The sequence below is a fragment of the Schistocerca cancellata genome, chromosome 10 (genome assembly GCF_023864275.1).
Source record: "Schistocerca cancellata isolate TAMUIC-IGC-003103 chromosome 10, iqSchCanc2.1, whole genome shotgun sequence".
NCBI lineage: Eukaryota > Metazoa > Arthropoda > Insecta > Orthoptera > Acrididae > Schistocerca > Schistocerca cancellata.
This window is the reverse complement of record NC_064635.1, coordinates 89,835,691-89,851,864: the sequence shown is the minus strand read 5'-3', so window position 1 is coordinate 89,851,864 and position 16,174 is coordinate 89,835,691. Positions and strand designations below refer to the sequence as shown.

The following is a 16,174-nucleotide window of genomic DNA, read 5'->3' as shown; positions in this document are numbered from 1 at the left end:
GCCACTAATGGATCATCTCACTGTGGAACACCAAGGTGCAAGACCTGCCAAATCCACTGACCCAGGACTACCTACTGAAGTCTGGTTGCTGGCTTATCCTATCCCATCAGAGGCCACACCACCTGTGACAGCAGCCATGTTATACCAGCTCTACTGCAAATACTGCACAGTTTTTTTTATGTTGGTATGACTACCAACCAGCTGTTCTCCAACAAACTGTGGCCAAGGAAAAAACTGACCACCCAGTGGCACAACACACAGCTGAGCATATGCTCAATTTCAATGGCTGCTTAACAACCCTGGGCCCTTCCCTCCAACACCAGCTTCTCTGAGCAACACAGATGGGAGCTATCCTCACAACACATCCTTTACTCCTGTAATCGTTCTAGTCTCAGTCTCCTGTAACCCACAGTACCCACACCTTTCACCAGACAATTGCCCCTCCCTCCATCCAATGACATCTGCCCAATTCATGTCGCCTTATCACCATCAGTGTGTGTCACTCCCCACTGGCTCTGACAACTGTGCACCATTTGACTAGCCGGTGCACCTGCCATCCCTCCCTCCTACAGTCCTGGCCGGCAAACCCCTCTCCCTCTGAGCTGCTAGCCACCCATTAGAACCCCCCCCCCCCTTTCCTGCCACCCACCTGTCTCCATTTACTCCCCCAACTGGCACAGACCGCACCCCAACCTAATACACCTGCCGAAATGCAGCATTAACTGTGTTTGTTCAGCCACTGCCATGTAAGAGCATGAGCAATTATGTGTGAGCGTGTCCACACTTGCATGTATACTCTAGTTAAAAAAGGATTACTCCAAAAGCTGACAAGTTTTCTTTCTTTTTTGTGTGTGCCAGACAACAAATTGGCTCTTCTGCTTTACAGTGCTTTGTCGCTTTTATACCTGAAGTGTTTACATTTAACAAGAACTTCTCCAGACAATTACATAATAATTAATGATAATAATGATGCAGAAAAAACTGGGTGACCCAACTGCCTGTACAATGGCTGTATGAATAGTTCCGGGCTTTGCCCAGAGATCGCAGCACTACTCACGTGATATTTTGCCCTCATGATGGTATGGATGCTAGTAGACTCCACATAAAATTGCGTCATTCAAGGTGGCAGCTGATTGTAGGTACATCATTTGAAACAGCTATGGTGAATGTAGTGTTAAAAAAAGGGGGAGGGGGGGGGGGGGGGAATCAAGAATCATGCAGTGACTAAATGCTTCATAAAAGAAAATTTAACACTGACTGAAATTCATTTGTGGCTAGTAAATGTCTATGGTAGCTCTTCACCTTCAGTTTATACCATTGAGGAATGCACAGCCACACTTAAATGTGGTCGTTAAAGTGTCCAAGATGGTTTATGCACAGGACATCAAAAAAGTGCAAGCACACTGGAAATTATCAACAAAGTGCATGATATGATTTTGGAACATCAGCATATGAAGGTGCATAAAATTGTTAATGTGCTATGAATATCAAAGAAATGTACTGGTCACATCTTGCACCAGGAACTGAACATGAGAATGCTTTGCAAAAGATGGTTGTCATGTGCTCAATGCACATCACAAAAATATTTGCATGACGCTTTCCGAAACATGCGTGGTGCATTTTAAGGAAGTAGAAATGGCTTTTAGCAATGACGTGACTGTGGATGAAACACAGATTCACCACTACACACCCAAATCCAAACAGCAGTCTATGCAGTGGACAAAAGCTGCTTCTTCATCTCTAAAGATGGCAAGGACATTGCCTGCAGGAAAGATCATGGTGTCAGTGTTTTGGGATGTAAGAAGAATTTTGTTGCTTGATACCTTGAAAAAGGTAAAACCATAATAACTGGAGAATACTGCTCTCAACTTCTAACAAAACTGGATGCAATAGTCATGAAAATAGACCAGGTTTAAAGAAGGAAAAAAATCATCTTCCATCAGACAGTGCACCCACCCACAAATGCATCTTGGCAATTGGGAAATTGAGGGATTTGGACTATTAAGTGCTGGTACTTCCACCCTATTTCCCAGCTTTATCTTTCTCGGACTTTCATCTATTCTGAAAACTGAAGAAATTCCTTGCTGGACAGAGCTTTCCATTGAACCGAATAGCCACTGGGGTCTAGATGGGTACTTTGTAGCATTTCCACACGAACACTAAGAGCGAGGATAATGGCATTGGAACACCACTGGCTGAAATTTACTTATATTAGAGGAGATTATGTTGGAAAGTAAAACATCTTTGGAAGCATGAATTTACGTTGACACTATCAGGCCAAGAACTTTTCAGGTCATCCTCACATGTGGTGCAACATATTGACCTTTTATGCCAAACATTAGGAAACCAGTTAATACCACGAGAACAAATATCACAAGTTTTTAATTATGATCAAAAGTGAACAGTGTATCTTGCACTAGTGCATCAGTAGCTGACACTTTTTTTTAACAAAAGATTAAAAGAAAAAAAGAAAAGGCATTTTGATTCTGTGCAGTTCCTCTCATAATACATGAAAGGATGTTCAAGAGTAAGAAAATACTGTAACTGCCACCAATATATAATACTAAAACTGTAAAACTAATTTTAATGTAAATGTGGCTCATTAATTTAAAAAAAGAATGAAAATATTTTTAACATTAGGAAAGACTGTGTCTATCAACTAGCATGGCATCATACTAATGATGAAGGTGACAGTCCCTCTGACATGGGCTCAAAATTTTTAACAAATTTCCAAAGTATGTATGAAGGGAAGCTGCTTTGAGGGGGTATATTATTAATCAGTGTTTTATAGTATTAAATAATACCGCTGAGAGAAGCAGAATACCTTTTATTTGTACCATATTATTTTTGAACCATATCACTAATAAGTGATCAAAAAATGGAAAATCCACGATGGAATGTAACAATATCATGAAAAGGAAAGTTGTGACTCACCATATGGTGGAGATGCTGAGTTGCAGGTAGGAACAACGAAAAGACTGTCACAAATAACACTTTCAGCCAGTACAGCATTTGTCAAAAATAGATACACATACGCACACACACACACACACACACACACACACACACACAAACACACACATGCCAAAAGCTTTAGTTCTGATAGTCTTTTTGTTGTGCCTATCTGTGACTCAGCACCTCTGCTATATGGTAAGAGGCAACTTGCCTTTTCATAATATTGTTACTCATAAGTAATTGAGACAGAGTGTGTTCTTGTGGCCCTTTTCAAAAAGATATGACATGATCTGCAACATTTGTTCAAAATCCAAAACAAATCTCTTATTTTTATACGAGAATAAATAAATAGATAAATAAATCACTGTTCTATGCTATGCAATATAATTACCCCCAGCAACATAAGAAGAATACAAAAGCAAAGGTGCACTCACCTTTTTATCGACACTTAAGGGATCCCGCACACTATCGTGGCCATCTGGAACCTCCCAATCCCGCAGACACTGAAAAGAGGTATACTGAGTTATTCTCATGTGAGCTACAATGTATATATACATGCTTAACACTTTGTGGACCAAGCCCAAGCATATCTTGGGCCTCAACTCTGTGTTAAATGGATCACACCCAAGTCAGGTCAGTTTCATAGTTTTCTGTAATTTTACTACTCGTTTGTTGAGTAAGAAATTTTGAAAGGCCAAGAGGAAGAAATTGCTCAACAACTCGCCTTGCACTTTTTTCTTGGGAGGATAACTATACTTTCTGTCATCAGTATTTTAAAATTTGTAACGTATCTAAGAACTAAAGTAAATATGAAAAATAAATCTTGGAGCTTGCCCTGTTTGTGGTATGTGTTACCCTTGAAGATATACCAATTACAAATGTGATAGTAATGCTTTAAAAAATGGAATAAATGGCTCTTCTCTTAGGCCCATCCTAATTGACCGGTCTCCTAAGTGTTAATTGATGTCATGACCACCATACAACTTTTCTTTTTTTTCCCTTCTACAACGTGCAGCAAACAATGTAAACAGAACCAGATCAATGTAATTTGATGAGATTTGGAATTAAAAGTCTTTTTAGGTAAGAGTGGGGGCTACCAAATGAATTTATTTATGTTAGGTTCATTATTGAACACAATAAAACAACAAGCTTGCAGTTTAGCATAAAGAAGGGAAACAACTTCCCATTACACTAAGCACTGATGATAAACCTGTAGACTCTGGAACAATCATACAGGATTCAGGGATGCATATTAACTGTTAATTAACATGGAATGAACACACAAAGATACTGGCAAAAAGAATGTCATCAGTATGTTATGCTCTCAGGATTCTGTCAACAGTTTGTAACAGCCAATGTCTTGTGTTGACATACTACTCCTACTTACAATCAATTTGTAGCTATGGGATTCTTTTCTGGGATTCATAGACACAAAACCTGGACAAAATTTTCAAACTGCAGAAAAGAATAATAACTAAAATTAGTAGTCATGCTCACTGTCAAGAACTATTTAAAAAATTGAATATGCTTGCTGCACCACATTATGACATAACAAACTATTGCGCATCTCAGACAAAACATTCATAATTATTCTGCTAATAGTTCTATGCATAATCATGGAACAAGTCCCAGTTTGGACTTGCACTCACAAAGGCAGAACAAACAAACAACTCAAAATAGAATATTCTATCAAGCAATACTGAAGAAAAATATCATGAAAACAAAAGGCAACTAAACCATACTTCATAAGTAATGCCTACTGCACAGTTAAATATTATTTAGAGTACCCAGAATTGGGTTAATAACAAAAGGGACAACCACAACACCATGTCACATAAAATATGTTCATAGTGCAATGATTTTACAAGAAAATCATAAGCAAAAATCCATAGCTCATAACAGTAATATATCATTCTCCTGGGCTCAACATCTCATTCATGCTCACTCTGTTTTATACACTCCTGGAAATGGAAAAAAGAACACATTGACACCGGTGTGTCAGACCCACCATACTTGCTCCGGACACTGCGAGAGGGCTGTACAAGCAATGATCACACGCACGGCACAGCGGACACACCAGGAACCGCGGTGTTGGCCGTCGAATGGCGCTAGCTGCGCAGCATTTGTGCACCGCCGCCGTCAGTGTCAGCCAGTTTGCCGTGGCATACGGAGCTCCATCGCAGTCTTTAACACTGGTAGCATGCCGCGACAGCGTGGACGTGAACCGTATGTGCAGTTGACGGACTTTGAGCCAGGGCGTATAGTGGGCATGCGGGAGGCCGGGTGGACGTACCGCCGAATTGCTCAACACGTGGGGCGTGAGGTCTCCACAGTACACCGATGTTGTCGCCAGTGGTCGGCGGAAGGTGCACGTGCCCGTCGACCTGGGACCGGACCGCAGCGACGCACGGATGCACGCCAAGACCGTAGGATCCTACGCAGTGCCGTAGGGGACCGCACCACCACTTCCCAGCAAATTAGGGACACTCTTGCTCCTGGGGTATCGGCGAGGACCATTCGCAACCGTCTCCATGAAGCTGGGCTACGGTCCCGCACACCGTTAGGCCGTCTTCCGCTCACGCCCCAACATCGTGCAGCCCGCCTCCAGTGGTGTCGCGACAGGCGTGAATGGAGGGACGAATGGAGATGTGTCGTCTTCAGCGATGAGAGTCGCTTCTGCCTTGGTGCCAATGATGGTCGTATGCGTGTTTGGCGCCGTGCAGGTGAGCGCCACAATCAGGACTGCATACGACCGAGGCACACAGGGCCAACACCCGGCATCATGGTGTGGGGAGCGATCTCCTACACTGGCCGTACACCACTGGTGATCGTCGAGGGGACACTGAATAGTGCACGGTACATCCAAACCGTCATCGAACCCATCGTTCTACCATTCCTAGACCGGCAAGGGAACTTGCTGTTCCAACAGGACAATGCACGTCCGCATGTATCCCGTGCCACCCAACGTGCTCTAGAAGGTGTAAGTCAACTACCCTGGCCAGCAAGATCTCCGGATCTGTCCCCCATTGAGCATGTTTGGGACTGGATGAAGCGTCGTCTCACGCGGTCTGCACATCCAGCACGAACGCTGGTCCAACTGAGGCGCCAGGTGGAAATGGCATGGCAAGCCGTTCCACAGGACTACATCCAGCATCTCTACGATCGTCTCCATGGGAGAATAGCAGCCTGCATTCCTACGAAAGGTGGATATACACTGTAGTAGTGCCGACATTGTGCATGCTCTGTTGCCTGTGACTATGTGCCTGTGGTTCTGTCAGTGTGATCATGTGATGTATCTGACCCCAGGAATGTGTCAATAAAGTTTCCCCTTCCTGGGACAATGAATTCACGGTGTTCTTATTTCAATTTCCAGGAGTGTAGATAGACTGAAGGGAAGATACAGAGATGTGCATGTGTCAGAAAAGCACTTGTACAAGCCAGGAGTCAAATTCCCAGACAAATAGAAGGCAGGGCAAGGGACATGGCACCATGTTCATGGTCCCAGAACCACTAATGGGTGTCTGTATTGTGTGCAGCAATGCAACGCAAAGCTATGTTTCATATTATAAGTTTCCTTGTGAAAACTGAGTGTGATCATAATAGCATTGTACAATAGAGGTCAACTGAAGGCAGTCCAGTTCCATATTTGGAAGAATGGAGTTTGCTCTGTCCAGCCATCCTCAGTTTGGTTTTCTGTGATGTTTCCAAATTGTTTCAGGCAAATACCAGGATGATTCCTTTAACAAGGCCACAGACAACCATCTGTCCTATCTTTGTAAAAACATACTTATATAACACAAAGTTGTGGGGTAACAACTCAAAAAAAGATAGTTCTTCATTGCTCACAAACATGCTGTAAGAACAATATGTGGTGTTGATCCATGAGCATCTTTAAGACATCTATTCAACAAGTTGGAATTCAACCATGTAGGAAAAGATAGATTGTTACTTACTGTAAAGATGACTCATTAAGTTGCAGACAGGCACAATTAAATGACACTTACACACAAGTTTTTGGTAAAAGCCTTCATCAGAACAAAAAAGAGAAATGCTCATCATTCATTCACACAAGCAAGCACACCTCACACATACAACTGCCAGAGCTCGCAGTCATGTGTGCATGAGGTGCGCTTGCTTGTGTGAATTAAAGGTGTGTGTTTCTCTTTCATTTTCTGATGAAGGCTTTGGCCAAAAGCCTATTTCTTAATTGCACCTCTCTGCAACTTAACATGTCATTTTATAGGTGAGAAGCAATCTATCCTTTCCTGCACTGTTAATTTTGAAGAAAATCTTCAGACCGCAGAAAGCAGAACTCAGTAATCTGCAGTGTACATCCAAGAACATATCATTGTGGCCTTTTCAGACAGTTGATACTGTGACCACAACTTCTCAAAACATGTATTTTCTTATGTGTTTTGTTTTAAATATTTCATCTATGAGATAAATAGTGTATATCACAACCCAAGAGCAGACAAAAACCAATAAATCCGCTGTGAGCTAATGTACTAGCCAGAAGCACTAAACAGGGTGAAGTGTGAAAGCATGAAAATTCTTAGTTTTCTCTAAAGCAATACTGAATGCATGGAAGGGAACACTTTTCATTAAAATGTAACTTGAGAAAGTAACTTCTAGATGTGCCACTCTTCTCTTTGAATAAATTCTTTGCAAAAAGAAAATAAAGTATAAAACTTCTGTTCAAGTCTGTGATAAAAAATTATTATGTAATTATTAAATGACCCAGTGTTCAGAATTTTAATTTTTTATATCTTTCCTTGTACCATTTCATTCATTCTGCATAGAATTTACCATTTCATAGTAATTTCCCTTCACAATAATAGTGAAGCTGACAAAGGGAACAACTCAAGTAACATGTTAACAGCGTCTTCCATCAGTTCTTAGGTAGTACAACATTATAATAATTGAAAAGCACCAGTTAGCTATTGAAGTTGAGGATGGACACCACACATTATTCCTACAGAACTCTGGGCAATGAGTACATTGTATCTGTATTGAATAATCTCATAAAATTATTCCACAAGACATCAACAATTGAAAGTATGCAGAGCTAACATTCTAATGGTTTCATCGCCAAAATCAGCAATTACACATAAAGAAATATTGCTGCCCTCAAGCATTTGAGAACATCTATTACATGTCATTTCCAGTTCAGGTTCTGATCAACATGTGCACTCAGGAATTTTGAACAACCCGTTTTACATATTTCCTTTCCCCTGTACTCTATTCTTACTGACAAAGATTTGTGCTGCTGAGCACAGAATTAAATGAACTGTGGTTTTTCTAAGTTTTATATGCCATTCATCAAGAACAAACCAATACCATTTTTGTATACTTTTTCCTTGCTCCTCCTGCTTCAACATGCTGGATAAAAGGAAATGATGAGATCACAAGAAGGAACACTCCTGAAAGTTGGCCTAAACAGTTTCAGGGAAACTGCAGAAAAACTAAATATAAGTGGCTAAACAGAAATTTGAACTGCTGTCCTTACAAAAAAATGTGTGCAGGGGCTACTCATGTTTCCTAGTCAGATCTATGCAGTATTTCTTGACTTCTGAAAAGCATTGACTCAGTACCTTACCCACACTTATTATCAGTAGTAAAGTCATACAGGACTTTGCATGACATTTGTGATGGTATTGAGGATTTCTCTATACGGACAATACAGCAAGGCATCTTGGATGAAGAGTCATCGACAGTTGTTCAAGTAACTTCAAGTGTGCTAAGGGTGGTGTTTTGGGACACTTGCTGTTGGTGGTGGTGGTTGGGATGTTTAAGGGGGACTAAACAGCGAAGGTCATCAGTCCCCCATTCCAAAATCAGGCAAACCGAAAATCTACGGAGCAGGTAAAAACCAAAGGGGGAGGAGACGTCCCCCCAGGCGCTAAAAGAACACAAATGGAGCAACAAACATTACAGACAAGAACAGGACAGAGGAACACCAGACAGAAAGAAACAGAAGAAAGGAAGACAGCCGGAGACTGGTTAACTGACCACGACTACAAAAAAAAGGGAAAGAGTCAACCATCTCACGGCACACCAGAACAGCAACAGACACAAGGACAAAAGACACAGAAAGGGAAAGGTGCAGGACCTCCCTAAATCGAACCATAAAACGGACTACCACGGATAAAATTTAAAACGTCATCAGCCATGGAGGCATCGTCGGATAAAACCAAAGCCAAAGTGCCCGGGAGATTAAAAGATTGCCGGAGTGTGCGCAGTCGAGGACACTCCAGCAAAATGTGGCCGACCGTCAGCCGGGACCCACACTGACACAGGGGGGGATCCCCCTGACGCAAGAGATGGCCATGCGTCAGGTACGTATGGCCGATGCGCAGCCGACACAGGACCACCGAGTCCCTGCGAGAAGCCCGCAGGGAGGAACGCCACACAGCGGTCGTCTCCTTGACAGCCCGCAGTTTATTCGGGGCTGTCATGCCAAGCCACTCAGCAGCCCACATCCCAAGCACCTTACGGCGCAACACCAGCTGCTGGTCGCGAGCCGTAAGGCCGATCTCCAAAGCTGGGGCGTCTATCGCCCCTTTGGCCAGCCTGTCAACACGTTCGTTCCCCGGGATGCCGACGTGACCTGGTGTCCAAACAAAAACCACCGAACGACCAGAGTGGGTAATGGTGGAAACAGACTCCCGAATAGAGGACACCAGAGGAGAAGAGGGATAGCAGCGGTCGATGGCCTGGAGGCTGCTCAGGGAGTCACTGCAGATGACGACGGACGCACATGAGCAGGAACGCATATGCTCAAGAGCGCGCAAGATGGCCACCAGCTCTGCAGTAAAAATACTGCAGCCAACCGGCAAGGAGCGTTGCTCAACATGGGCAGCGTGAGCGAAAGCGTAGGCAGTGCGACCATCAACCAGGGAACCATCAGTGTAGACAGGCTCACAGCCCGGAAATGATGCGAGGAGCGCAAGAAAACGGTGACGGAGGGCCACAGGCGGAACCGAGTCCTTAGGTCCCTGTGCCAAATCCAGACGGACGGACGGCCGGGACAAACACCAGGGAGGCGTAGGTGTACGGACCCGGAAGGGAGGCAGAAGAGGGAATGACCCCAGTTCGGACAGCAGGGACTGGACACGGACAGCGACGGAAAGCCCAGACCTAGGTCGCCGTTCGGGCAGATGGAGGACCATGGCAGGGAAAAGCAGGCGACGATTGGGATGGCCTGGCGAGCAATGTACGTGGACAGCATAGTCGGCGAGCAGACGATGGCGGCGAATCTGCAGCGGGGGAACCCCGGCCTCCACCAGTAAACTATCCACGGGGCTGGTGCGAAAAGCGCCAGTTGCAAGCCGAACCCCACAGTGGTGTATGGGGTCTAACAACTTCAACACTGAGGGGGACGCAGACCCATAGGCCAGGCTCCCATAATCAAGCCGGGACTGCACAAGGGCCCTGTACAACCGCAGCTGCGTGCAGCGATCTGCACCCCAAGACGTGTGGCTAAGGCAGCGGAGGGCGATGAGGTGCCGCCAGCATTTTTGCTTCGACTCCCGTAGTCGTGGAGCTAAATGAGATGCAGAAGTCGTCGGCATACAAAGAAGGAGACACCGACGACCCCACTGCTGCAGCCAGACCATTAATGGCCACTAAAAATAAGGAGACGCTCAACACCGAGCCCTGCGGGACCCCATTTTCCTGTATGTAAGAGGAACTAGAGGTGGCACCGACTTGCACCCGGAAAGAGCGGCGCAATAAAAAGCTTTGAATAAAAGCCGGGAGCCGACCACGAAGACCCCACTCATGCAATGTGGCGAGGATGTGATGCCTCCATGTGGTGTCATACGCCTTCCGCAGATCGAAAAACACAGCAACGAGATGCTGACGTCGGGCAAAGGCCGTACGGACAGCAGATTCCAGCCGCACCAAATTGTCCACTGCACACCGGCCCCGACGGAAGCCACCCTGGGATGGAGCGAGGAGACCGCGCGACTCAAGGACCCAACACAAACGCCGCCCCACCATACGTTCGAGCAATTTGCACAAAACGTTGGTGAGGGTAATGGGACGATAGCTGTCCACCGCCAGTGGGTCCGCACCGGGCTTCAAGATGGGGACAATAACACCCTCTCGCCATTGCGACGGGAACACGCCTTCGCTCCAAATGCGATTAAATATCGCGAGAATGTGTCTCTGGCAGTCCCTGGAGAGATGCTTCAGCATCCGTGCGTGGATGCAGTCCAGTCCTGGTGCTGTATCAGGGCAATCGGCGAGGGCAGCGAGGAATTCCCTCTCGCTGAAAGGAGCATTGTAAGTTTCAGAACGACGCGTGTGGAACGATAATGGCGTTTGCTCGGCCCGCTCCTTGAGAGAGCGAAAGGCGGGGGGATAAGTTGCAGTCGCAGAGCTCGTAGCGAAGTGCGCAGCAAGGTGTTCAGCAATGGCGGCGGCGTCCGTGCACACAGCGCCGTCCAAAGAGATCCCAGGGACACCCGTAGGGGTCTGGTGTCCATAAATCCGCCGTATCCAGGACCACACGAGCGAGGGGGAAACACGGGAGCCCAAGGAGGAAACATACCACTCCCAGCACTCCTGCTTACGCCATGCAATAAGACGGCGGGCGAAGGCACGGAGCCTCTTAAAGGCGATGAGGGTCTCCAGAGACGGGTGCCGCCTATGACGCTGGAGAGCCCGCCTACGGTCGCGAATAGCCTCAGCAATCTTCGGCGACCACCAGGGGACAGCCTTCCTCCGAGGGAGGCCAGAAGAATGGGGGATGGAAGCCTCGGCCGCTGAAATGATGGACGTGGTTAAAACACGAACCAACTCGTCAATGTCACCCTGTGGGGGAGACTCAATGGTTGCAGCGGAAGTAAAAGCTGGCCAGTCAGCCCTGTGGAGAGCCCAGCGGGGCAAGCGCCCAGAAGAATGACACTGGGGCAGTGACAAATAGATGGGAAAATGGTCACTACCACACAGGTCAGGGTGCACTCTCCAGTGGAGGGATGGGACAAGGCCAGGGCTGCAAATAGAGAGATCGATGGCCGAGAACGAGCCATGGGCCACACTGAAATGCGTGGGAGCACCGGTGTTCAAGAGGCTAAGGTCGAGCTGAGCCAACACATGCTCCACGGCCCGACCACAGTCATCGGAAACAGTCCCACCCCATAGAGGGTTGTGGGCATTGAAATCGCCCAGCAGCAAAAAAGGGGGCGGCAGTTGGGCTATCAGAGCAGCCAAGACATGCTGCGCGACAGCACCATCAGGTGGAAGGTAAATACTGCAGACGGTAATAGCCTGTGGCGTCCACACTCGAACAGCGACAGCCTCTAAAGCTGTTTGTAGAGGCACAAACTCGCTGTGAAGAGAGTTAAGGACATATATGCAGACGCCACCAGACACCCGTGCATAAGCTGCCCGGTTCTTAAAATAACCCCGATAGCCACGGAGGGCGGGGGTTCGCATTGCTGGAAACCAAGTTTCCTGCAGAGTAATGAAAAGGAAAGGATGACGGCTGAGAAGTTGGCGGAGCTCAGCTAGATGGTGGAAGAAACCACTGCAGTTCCACTGGAGGATGGTATTAGCCATGGATGGGAAAGGCGTGAAGGGACTGGGGAGGCAGATTATGCCTCCGGGGCCCCTGCTGCTACTGAGTCACCACCTGGACAACAGCTATCTATTGCATCCGAGGGACTGGTGAGATCCATGTCCTCAGCGGACGCCAGGATCTCCACCTCATCTTCGGACGCAGAGGGAGAAGGTTGCGGTGGGACAGGTGCCACCGCAATTTCAGGATGCTTGGGAGCCTGTTTCTTCGACTGCTTTGCGCGCTGAGCCTTAGGTGGTTCGGGCTGTGAGGGCCTCACTGGGTCAGTCTCTGGGACTGAAGACGACCGTGACGCCCTACGACCAGCGACCGGTGGGTGTTTGACAAACTTGCGGGTGTCCGCTTTGGCACTGGGCAAAGCCTGGGATGGGAGGGCCCCAAGGGACCCCTTCCGGACGCTTCTCCGGCTGTGAAGGGGGAACAGATGTCCCCGGTGGTTGGGGTGGTGTTGCTCCTGAAGTAGATGGAGCAGGAGCAACAGGGAGTGAAGTGCCCCCCACAACCAAGGGGGCCGGTGAAGGCTGACCGAGCTGAGATCGAACTGGTGTTGCAGCAGCGGCATAACTAGTTGGCATTGGCACAGGATTTAGCCGCTCATATTTCCGCCTTGCCTCGGTGTAGGACAGGCGGTCCAGGGTCTTATATTCCATTATCCTCCTTTCTTTCTGGAAGATCCTACAGTCCGGCGAGCAGGGGGAATGGTGTTCTCCGCAGTTAACACAGATAGGAGGCGGGGCACATGGAGTATCAGGATGCGAAGGACGTCCACAATCCCGACACGTGATGCTGGAAGTACAGCGAGATGACATGTGCCCGAACTTCCAGCATTTAAAACACTGCATCGGAGGAGGGATATATGGCTTCACATCACAAAGGTAAACCATCACCTTAACCTTTTCGGGTAAGACATCACCCTCAAAGGCCAAGATGAAGGCACCGGTGGCTACCTGATTATCCCTCGGACCCCGATGGACGCGCCGGACGAAGTGAACACCTCGTCGTTCGAGGTTGGCGCGTAATTCATCGTCGGACTGCAGAAGAAGATCCCTGTGGAATATAATACCCTGGACCATGTTGAGACTCTTATGCGGCGTGATGTTAACTGTAACATCCCCCAACTTGTCACAATTGAGCAACCTCCGTGACTGGGCAGAGGATGCCGTTTTGATGAGCACAGAACCAGAGCGCATCTTGGACAAGCCCTCCACCTCCCCGAACTTGTCCTCTAAATGCTCCACAAAAAACTGGGGCTTGGTTGACATAAACGATTCCCCATCAACTCGCGTACACACAAGGAACCGGGGTGAATAGTCTCCACTGCCTTCTTTTGCCATACGTTCCTCCCATGGAGTGGCCAGGGAGGGAAATGATTGTGGATCGTATTTCCTGCCGTTGAGGTTAGACCTCGATCGCTTAGAGACTGCTGGTGGTGGCCCACCAGCGAGAGATGATGTACCATGCTTCATTGCGGGTCATCCGCCCTGATGCCACCTACTCCGACCAAGGGCCCTCCCCACGGGCGCCACCCAGCCACAGCAAAGGCCACCTGGCAGGATGGCCATTGCCGGGAGTCCCGATGCCCCAGGGCGATGGGCATCTACTCCTTGGCATACGTGGGGAGTTAACGGCGCAGGCATCAGTAGAGCGATCCCTGTGTTGTCAGGGGGCTACAACCAAGAGGGTACATGGCGGCCCCACCACAACGGACTGGCTACCGTGCTGGATCTTAGGTGCAAAAATGGCCAAGGTCGTCGTCGCAGTTAAAAGAAACGCTGCAGAGTGCAGTGTGGTAATCGCTCAAGAGATCGAAAACGAGTGGGACACCATTGCAACGACGAGAAAGACGGCTAAAGGTCTAATTGCACGACGGATACAGTGCACCATGTAAGGCGCCCTTCCCCAATTGGCTCGCTCTTCGGAATAATTTAGAAAGATGGAGGTCAAACCCGAGAGGGGACCATCACATAAGGCCGAAACATGTGAGACTCCTTTTAGTCGCCTCTTACGACAGGCAGGAATACCGCGGGCCGATTCTAACCCCCGAACCCGCAGGGGGTACTTGCTGTTGATGCTACACATTAATGACCTTACAGACAATATTAATAGAGTAACCTCAGAGTTTTTGCAGATGACCAAGTTACTTATAATGAAGTACTGCCTGAAAAAAGCTACACAAATATTCAATTTCATCTTTCTAAGACTTCAAAGTGGCATACCCCTACATATCCATAAATGTAAAATTTTGCACTTCACAAAAGGAAAATATTTATTATCCAATGACTACAGTTTAACCGTGTCACAGATGGAATGGGTCATCTCATACAAATATCTGGGTGTAACACTCTGTAGGGATATCAAAGGGAACAATCACTTGTGCTCAGAAAGAGGTAAAACAGGTAGCAAATATTGGTGGGATAGTAAAGAAATGCAGTCAGTCTACAAAGGAAGCTGTTTGCTAAACATCCGTACATCCTACCATAGAATTTTACTAAAGGGTTGGGACCTGTACCATTTAGACTAACGGGGGATATTTAAAGTATACAAAAATGACCAAGGATGTTCAGTGGGTTTATTGCACCCATGGGAGTCATGGAGGTGCTGAAGAAACTAAACTGGAAGCAAGGCAGGTGCAAACTACCTCGAGACAGTCTGCTTGCAAAGTATCAAGAACCAACTTTAAGAGATGAATCTGGGGATATACAACAACCCCTAGGTGTCACTCCCATAACAAATGCAAAGACAACATTAGATTAATTAAAGCATGCACAGAGTCATTTAAGCAATCATTCTTCCTGTTCACATTTGAAGCCCTAATATCTGGTACAAGAGAAATGGCATCTTCCTTGCACTGCATAGTGTTTGAATGAATGTACATGTAGATGTAAAGGAATGTTTAACAGCCATATGACACACATTGCCTCATGCTGTGCACAGTGGCTTGCACATAACATATTTTTATGTAAAAGCAGATGAATTTTAGCACTTACCGGAGTTTCTTCTTTAACAGATATGTACTCTATCTCTTGCTTAGGAGATGTATGTAGTTCAGCTTCCACCTGAATAAAAAAATAACTAGTTAAGTACAGGTGAAACATTACAAAAAGCAAGAGATGAAACCAGACTACACAATATAAATGATTACATCACAACAACTTAAGATCTCTGACAGACGGGCACTCGAATCAAAATTTGCTGTTTACTCCGAAAACTGTAGCTTACCCTGAGACTAGGGACACACACAAAATGAATTAAATGCACTGAAATTAAATAAGTTGACCAGATAGGATGAAATCAATCCACCACAATGCAGGTTGGTGGCATTCTACATATTTTTCACTGGTCTCAATCTGTGTCTATATCACTGAAGATATACCTGCAACCTGCCACACTTTCTGAATTAATGACTTACTTCAATGCAATAGTTTTGGAACTCGGTCCTTCAGCAGATGGCAGTGAGGATTTCTTGTACAAATTTCATATTTTTGTAGTTTGTTGGCTTAGAGATGTGGAGTTGTTCTTCATGTTCACTTTGACATACTTTGTATTCATTTTTGCTGTTAGAAATTTGATTTTCTTTTTTTAAATACTACTAAAAGTCACAATTTTGAAAGCCAACAATGACATTATTTCATCCAT

At 46.4% G+C, this 16,174-nt stretch overlaps 1 protein-coding gene across 7 annotated transcripts in view; it reads right to left on the bottom strand.

The window, feature by feature from the left end:
- LOC126106537 (zinc finger protein 239-like) overlaps positions 1–16,174 on the bottom strand; it is a 376,855-nt gene that overhangs the window by 287,673 nt on the left and 73,008 nt on the right. For all 7 annotated transcript variants that reach the window (XM_049912877.1, XM_049912874.1, XM_049912876.1 and 4 more), the window contains exons 4-5: positions 15,526–15,594; positions 3,390–3,458 (exon numbers count right to left, since the gene is read on the bottom strand). In XM_049912877.1, coding sequence (XP_049768834.1) covers positions 3,390–3,458; positions 15,526–15,594 — 138 coding nt within the window. The remainder of the gene's footprint in view (positions 1–3,389; positions 3,459–15,525; positions 15,595–16,174) is intronic.